General features: G+C 35.6%; 1 protein-coding gene across 1 annotated transcript in view; it reads left to right on the plus strand.

Moving 5' to 3' along the window:
• LOC113386069 (cilia- and flagella-associated protein 298) overlaps positions 1–9,008 on the plus strand; it is a 168,993-nt gene that overhangs the window by 7,485 nt on the left and 152,500 nt on the right. Inside the window, exon 6 of the mRNA XM_026623878.1 lies at positions 7,863–7,979. Within this exon, the coding sequence (XP_026479663.1) occupies positions 7,863–7,979 (117 nt within the window). The remainder of the gene's footprint in view (positions 1–7,862; positions 7,980–9,008) is intronic.

Here is a 9,008-nt window from a genome sequence, read left to right on the forward strand (position 1 = left end):
TCCGAAGTCCGGATAATCCGAAGTCCGGATAATCCGAAGTCCGGATAATCCGAAGTCCGGATAATCCGAAGTCCGGATAATCCGAAGTCCGGATAATCCGAAGTCCGGATAATCCGAAGTCCGGATAATCCGAAGTCCGGATAATCCGAAGTCCGGATAATCCGAAGTCCGGATAATCCGAAGTCCGGATAATCCGAAGTCCGGATAATCCGAAGTCCGGATAATCCGAAGTCCGGATAATCCGAAGTCCGGATAATCCGAAGTCCGGATAATCCGAAGTCCGGATAATCCGAAGTCCGGATAATCCGAAGTCCGGATAATCCGAAGTCCGGATAATCCGAAGTCCGGATAATCCGAAGTCCGGATAATCCGAAGTCCGGATAATCCGAAGTCCGGATAATCCGAAGTCCGGATAATCCGAAGTCCGGATAATCCGAAGTCCGGATAATCCGAAGTCCGGATAATCCGAAGTCCGGATAATCCGAAGTCCGGATAATCCGAAGTCCGGATAATCCGAAGTCCGGATAATCCGAAGTCCGGATAATCCGAAGTCCGGATAATCCGAAGTCCGGATAATCCGAAGTCCGGATAATCCGAAGTCCGGATAATCCGAAGTCCGGATAATCCGAAGTCCGGATAATCCGAAGTCCGGATAATCCGAAGTCCGGATAATCCGAATTCCGGATAATCCGAAGTCCGGATAATCCGAAGTCCGGATAATCCGAATTCCGGATAATCCGAATTCCGGATAATCCGAATTCCGGATAATCCGAATTCCGGATAATCCGAATTCCGGATAATCCGAATTCCGGATAATCCGAATTCCGGATAATCCGAATTCCGGATAATCCGAATTCCGGATAATCCGAATTCCGGATAATCCGAATTCCGGATAATCCGAATTCCGGATAATCCGAATTCCGGATAATCCGAATTCCGGATAATCCGAATTCCGGATAATCCGAATTCCGGATAATCCGAATTCCGGATAATCCGAATTCCGGATAATCCGAATTCCGGATAATCCGAATTCCGGATAATCCGAATTCCGGATAATCCGAATTCCGGATAATCCGAATTCCGGATAATCCGAATTCCGGATAATCCGAATTCCGGATAATCCGAATTCCGGATAATCCGAATTCCGGATAAACCGAATTCCGGATAATCCGAATTCCGGATAATCCGAATTCCGGATAATCCGAATTCCGGATAATCCGAATTCCGGATAATCCGAATTCCGGATAATCCGAATTCCGGATAATCCGAATTCCGGATAATCCGAATTCCGGATAATCCGAATTCCGGATAATCCGAATTCCGGATAATCCGAATTCCGGATAATCCGAATTCCGGATAATCCGAATTCCGGATAATCCGAATTCCGGATAATCCGAATTCCGGATAATCCGAATTCCGGATAATCCGAATTCCGGATAATCCGAATTCCGGATAATCCGAATTCCGGATAATCCGAATTCCGGATAATCCGAATTCCGGATAATCCGAATTCCGGATAATCCGAATTCCGGATAATCCGAATTCCGGATAATCCGAATTCCGGATAATCCGAATTCCGGATAATCCGAATTCCGGATAATCCGAATTCCGGATAATCCGAATTCCGGATAATCCGAATTCCGGATAATCCGAATTCCGGATAATCCGAATTCCGGATAATCCGAATTCCGGATAATCCGAATTCCGGATAATCCGAATTCCGGATAATCCGAATTCCGGATAATCCGAATTCCGGATAATCCGAATTCCGGAAATCCGAATTCCGGATAATCCGAATTCCGGATATCCGAATTCCGGAAATCCGAATTCCGGATAATCCGAATTCCGGATAATCCGAATTCCGGATAATCCGAATTCCGGATAATCCGAATTCCGGATAATCCGAATTCCGGATAATCCGAATTCCGGATAATCCGAATTCCGGATAATCCGAATTCCGGATAATCCGAATTCCGGATAATCCGAATTCCGGATAATCCGAATTCCGGATAATCCGAATTCCGGATAATCCGAATTCCGGATAATCCGAATTCCGGATAATCCGAATTCCGGATAATCCGAATTCCGGATAATCCGAATTCCGGATAATCCGAATTCCGGATAATCCGAATTCCGGATAATCCGAATTCCGGATAATCCGAATTCCGGATAATCCGAATTCCGGATAATCCGAATTCCGGATAATCCGAATTCCGGATAATCCGAATTCCGGATATCCGAATTCCGGATAATCCGAATTCCGGAAAATCCGAATTCCGGATAATCCGAATTCCGGATAATCCGAATTCCGGATAATCCGAATTCCGGATAATCCGAATTCCGGATAATCCGAATTCCGGATAATCCGAATTCCGGATAATCCGAATTCCGGATAATCCGAATTCCGGATAATCCGAATTCCGGATAATCCGAATTCCGGATAATCCGAATTCCGGATAATCCGAATTCCGGATAATCCGAATTCCGGATAATCCGAATTCCGGATAATCCGAATTCCGGATAATCCGAATTCCGGATAATCCGAATTCCGGATAATCCGAATTCCGGATAATCCGAATTCCGGATAAACCGAATTCCGGATAAACCGAATTCCGGATAAACCGAATTCCGGATAAACCGAATTCCGGATAAACCGAATTCCGGATAATCCGAATTCCGGATAATCCGAATTCCGGATAATCCGAATTCCGGATATCCGAATTCCGGATAATCCGAATTCCGGATAATCCGAATTCCGGATAATCCGAATTCCGGATAATCCGAATTCCGGATAATCCGAATTCCGGATAAACCGAATTCCGGATAAACCGAATTCCGGATAATCCGAATTCCGGATAATCCGAATTCCGGATAATCCGAATTCCGGATAAACCGAATTCCGGATAAACCGAATTCCGGATAATCCGAATTCCGGATAATCCGAATTCCGGATAATCCGAATTCCGGATATCCGAATTCCGGATAATCCGAATTCCGGATAATCCGAATTCCGGATAATCCGAATTCCGGATAATCCGAATTCCGGATAATCCGAATTCCGGATAAACCGAATTCCGGATAAACCGAATTCCGGATAAACCGAATTCCGGATAAACCGAATTCCGGATAAACCGAATTCCGGATAAACCGAATTCCGGATAAACCGAATTCCGGATAAACCGAATTCCGGATAAACCGAATTCCGGATAAACCGAATTCCGGATAAACCGAATTCCGGATAAACCGAATTCCGGATAACCGAATTCCGGATAAACCGAATTCCGGATAAACCGAATTCCGGATAAACCGAATTCCGGATAAACCGAATTCCGGATAAACCGAATTCCGGATAAACCGAATTCCGGATAAACCGAATTCCGGATAAACCGAATTCCGGATAAACCGAATTCCGGATAAACCGAATTCCGGATAAACCGAATTCCGGATAAACCGAATTCCGGATAACCGAATTCCGGATAAACGAATTCCGGATAAACCGAATTCCGGATAATCCGAATTCCGGATAAACCGAATTCCGGATAAACCGAATTCCGATAACCCGAATCCGGAATAAACGAATTCGGATAAACCGAATTCCGGATAAACCGAATTCCGGTAAACCGAATTCCGATAAACCGAATTCCGGATAAACCGAATTCCGGATAAACCGAATTCCGGATAAACCGAATTCCGGATAACCGAATTCCGGATAAACCGAATTCCGGATAAACCGAATTCCGGATAAACCGATTCCGGATAAACCGAATTCCGGATAAACCGAATTCCGGATAAACCGAATTCCGGATAAACCGAATTCCGGATACCGAATTCCGGATAAACCGAATTCCGGATAAACCGAATTCCGGATAAACCGAATTCCGGATAAACCGAATTCCGGATAAACCGAATTCCGGATAAACCGAATTCCGGATAAACCGAATTCCGGATAAACCGAATTCCGGATAAACCGAATTCCGGATAAACCGAATTCCGGATAAACCGAATTCCGGATAATCCGAATTCCGGATAAACCGAATTCCGGATAAACCGAATTCCGGATAAACCGAATTCCGGATAAACCGAATTCCGGATAACCGAATTCCGGATAATCCGAATTCCGGATAATCCGAATTCCGGATAATCCGAATTCCAATTAATCGGAAGTCCGGATAATCCGAAGTCTATATTTTTTTTTTATTGTTTGAACAGCAATCAGAACTCCTATATGTTCTATAACCGAATAAAGTGTGTGTTAAAATCCGGAGTGTTGTATTGTTCATATTTAACATTTAACATAATATATATATACTAGCTGACCCGGCAAACGTTGTTTTGCTAAATAAGGTATATTCTAGACAATTTCTAGAGAATCAAAAACATTAATACTTTAAGTGTATAAGGATGTGTTGTTTGAATGCTATATACAATGAAGTATTATAAAAACAATAAACCCCATTGGTTTATCTATATTTTGTCAATACAATCAAACTGGAAGATTTATACACTTTCTATAGGAAACAGTATAAACCATCCAAGTCTTTTTTGGTCTTTCGACTAATTGATTACATTTCAAGTTTTTCATATTGTTTTTGGATTCTGGATTTTGTGTATAATTGTAAATAATACTACTGAGTTTATACAAAATTTTCAAATTTTTGCGAGGAGAGATAGAAAATAAATATTTAAAATTCAAAAAAGTATTTCTTTTTTTACCTGCTTAGTAAGTAACATTCGATGAATTAAAGTAAATTTAATAAAAAGTATATATGTAGAGCAGGGCGAGGCACAAAGGTCCAATTTGACTTTGAGCAAATATAAACTATATTGTGAAAACCATAACAATTATATAACAACAAATAAGACATATCAAACGAACAATTATCTGACTACGTTCAGTAAAACTGCCTTTTACTTCATCATTGTAGAAATGTGCTTTTTTGATGTCTTCCAAAAATTTGTTATCTAGACCTTTTTATCCTATATGCGGGGTAACTTATAACGGGCAGGTGGCAAAAGGTTTAAAGCCTTATTATAATTTTAAAGGCATTTTACAAAATAATTACATTATTAACTAATGCTAAAACTACCAATGGAAGAAAATACTTTTATTATAGATTTTCAAAGATTACCGTTTATCTCTCCCATTTCAAAGATTATCGTTTTCAAATCAAGTTTGTAGCTGGCTATACATCTTTTTTCCTCTACTTTCAAATATTGTTGTTAAACAATGCTTAACTTTTGTGGTTTTTGACACTTCGGTGGTGGACCTTTTCAACCCCGGACCTTCATATATTATTATCTATTCCTCGATAAATTCTATGAAATTATAACTGGGAAAATGTTATTCGGCAAAATGTCCCTTTGATCGATACCAAAAATTAGGTTTTGAATTTGAATAACATAAATAAAAAATAATATAACCTAGAAAATGTTTTATAAATACCAATGAGTATATAATTATACAAATGTGATCTTTCAGAGCATCGTGTTTGAGAAAAATATGCCAAAAAGTGAATTTTCATATTAACAGTTAAAAAAGTTGATATTTTGAGTTTCTAGTAACACTTGCGGCCCGTTTACTAACGTTTTTATATATAAATAAAACTACAAACAAAGCTACTTACTACAATTTAATCATAATTAAATAATATTCACGTAAAATATCCTATTGAACGTAATTGAACATCATCTGTCAAAAACGTTTGACATTTCACGGAATAGCAACTGTCCATTGTTTTATTTCGATTGCGCTTCTACAAAAATTTTCAAATTAAAAATAAAAAGTTTCTACGCGGATTTGAAATAATTTCTCACCTTTTGGAATTTCTCTGGATTGGCACGAATTTTTCAAGACTAAGACTGGCCAAATCGATTCAGCCGTTTTCGAGTTTTATTCGGACATTTGAAAGAGAGCTCCATTTTTATATATAAGATAATTTTTGTTGAGTTTACTGTTTTGCTCGCTATCCCAAAAGTTTTCCATCTCTTCTGATTTGTGGCTTTGGATTTATTTATACTGGGATATATCTTTCTCCGATGCTTTTATGCAACATCCATTTATGCATTTTTTTTTTGAAAAATTACAAATATAAATACTTTCGAAGTAGATCAGCAATACGTTAAAGATACTTTCACTTACATTTTTAAATAATATAAAATATCAAAATAACTATTCTTGTGAGGATTGGATGTAAGATTGATTCTATGGTTAACTATAGTTTTTTTATATAACGTTTACTTATTGCACATCTTCGATTTGCTGTATTAAAAAGTAATAGTAATGTTGAAAAATATACATAAAGATATAATTAAATGAAATAATTAACAGCGAGAAATTATTCGAGAATGCTATTACATAAAAAGGTTGGAAGCCACTGCAGTATTTAGTTTTGTTATTAGACACCGATTAAATATAAAATGTTATTCAATAGCTTGTTATATAACAGTTTAGAACTGTAATTTTTGTTTGGTCCCATAATCTATCAATACAGTTTTAACACTTTCGGGACGGCACCGATTTCAAAACAATCTACTGTACCGGCTGTAAACTTGATTTCATTGTGTATGTTATGCAATTTGTTTGGTAAAAATTTGTGGTTATTGAAGGACATACATTTTTAATATTAATTTATTTTTGATCATTTTATAAAGAATGGTGACGTTCAAAACAATTTCTAAAATGCATAACTGGTTGATTTTGACATGTTTTACAATAAAATGTTGCTCACCGCCTTTCTCCTGGTGCTTTTCTGTCAGAACAGACAATACAATCCCTTTTTCTTTTGAAGAATTTAGAATATGCCACTGATAAAAATTATATTCATCATCATTTTTTTGCTGCCATAATGGTTTATTTTTTTTATTATATTGTCTAATAATTCATTCATAAAGTATAAAGTAAAATAATCTATTGGATGTCTTATATTGCTTGGTATTTGTAGTCGGGGTGTTTGTTGATGTATGTCAAACTCGATTATTGAAGGAGAATCGGCGCATTCGCTAATGATTTCGCGCTCTTCATTTATCTTGTCGAACTTCTTCTTTTTGTTGGTTGGATAATATCATCATCACATTCATCACTATCTTCGGTGCGAATAGCAATTTCGTAAAATTTGTCTGTATGAATTTCCTATTTGAAACTCATCTTCACTACCGCTTAATTCACAAAATTTACTAGTCGTTTTGCCATATTTAAAAGCGCTCGGTCGTTTTAAATATTAAAAAAAGACCATATGGCAAAGAAAAAGGCTAAAAATACTACTAAAAATAATTTAAAATTATTTTCAAAATACAATACTGTTTATCATTGCAATATGTAATTTATTCAACTTTTCGATGCAAACTGTGTCATTGTTTATAAAATAGCCTGTGCCTCACAGAGTATGTTTGTCCACTGAGGTGGACAGCCGTTCCCAAAGTGTTAAAATTTGAATCGTTTATAATCATATATTAGTCACACGGAATAAATTATACTCTATAACAGTAGTTTCCAATCATTTCGTTCCGCGTCCTTCCATTCTTATAAAAAAATGATTGCGTCTTTCTTATTTTTTTAACAATTTAATTTTATAAATACCTAACTGATATTATAGTTTAATTACCAGAATACAAATTTATGAAAACATATAAAAAAATTGTTTATTTTTTATATCATTTCAAAATTTTTCGTTTATTTTCGAAAATATAGTATTTTAGAAACAACTGTATTTACAAATACAGTTATAACGGGAATTTAAAAATATTTTTTATTGGAATTTCTTTCTTCTTTCTTTTAGAATTTCTATTATATTTATTAGAAAAACTAAAGTTGAATTTGTTGTTTTTAGTGACATAATTTTATTCATAAACTTATTTTTTTACAGTTAGTTGTAAAACTGCAGAAGAAAGGTGAAGGTCCACCAGGCCGTGAACCTGTTATGACGGAGACTGAACGCAAGAATTTGATGGTATATGCTTATCGAAAACAGGAGGAAGCTAAGGTAGGATTTTCAAATTATATTTATAATTTTATTGATTTTAATCTTTTCGTGTCTTTATTGTATATTGAACTGGTAGTTAAGTTTTTTTGTGAGTAACTTAAAAGTCTTCTATTCTATAATCTAAAATATTGTGATGAATTTAGTTTCTTTACTTATAGTCACCTACAAAATTTTCTACTACTTTCTATTGTATTGAAAAAGATTATAAAATTATTTTTGGATAATATTGAAAATAGTCAGAGCAAATTTAAATCATGGAGTTTGAAAAATCAATATCTTGAGATTATATAATATTATATTATAAACGCATATATAATAATTATATAAATCAGAACTAGAATTTCTTATAAATTTGTAAATCATCCACCTTCCAAGACTCTCTATTGCATTCATATGCAAAATTTCGTAACTTTTACGTTGTAAAAATATTCCAATTTTATTTATATTTTACTTTAACGTCTATCACAAACACAATATGTGTTATTGTTGAAGCTTCATGGTTTGAAATGTGAAATCATGTGTAAAAAATTATTTTGGGCAATTTCTGTTCGGCGTTTATTGTTTACACGGTACGACATTGAGGTGACATGCATGGATTTTTATTGAAGCATAAAATGTACAACGACTGGCTGCTTTTTATGGATTCTAGTACTTTTAACATGACAGTGTTTAGAGCTTTTGCGTGTATAATGTGTAAGATTGTGCTTACATTTTATTATTCTTATCACGGTAACTTCTTTGAAACATTTTATTAGGCTACATAACTTTGGACACTTTTCGAGTTGAAGTACAAATAGTCATGATGATGAATGCTTATTAATATCAGCTATTTGTGAATTGTAAAAACAATTTTCTTTTAAAATTTATATGATGGATATAGATATTATGAAGGTCAATTAGCATACATTCTTTCCAATCTAATGTATATATATATATAAATAAAGTTTTAAAAATGTATTACGCCAAAGGCTTGGAAAGTATTTCTGTTCAGATTACGGTTTCTCGTCAAGAAAATGAGTTCAATCTGAT

The sequence above is a fragment of the Ctenocephalides felis genome, unplaced genomic scaffold, assembly GCF_003426905.1.
Source record: "Ctenocephalides felis isolate EL2017-DRISC unplaced genomic scaffold, ASM342690v1 CF-g0.4_SCAFFOLD_03571, whole genome shotgun sequence".
NCBI classification, from domain to species: Eukaryota; Metazoa; Arthropoda; class Insecta; order Siphonaptera; family Pulicidae; genus Ctenocephalides; species Ctenocephalides felis.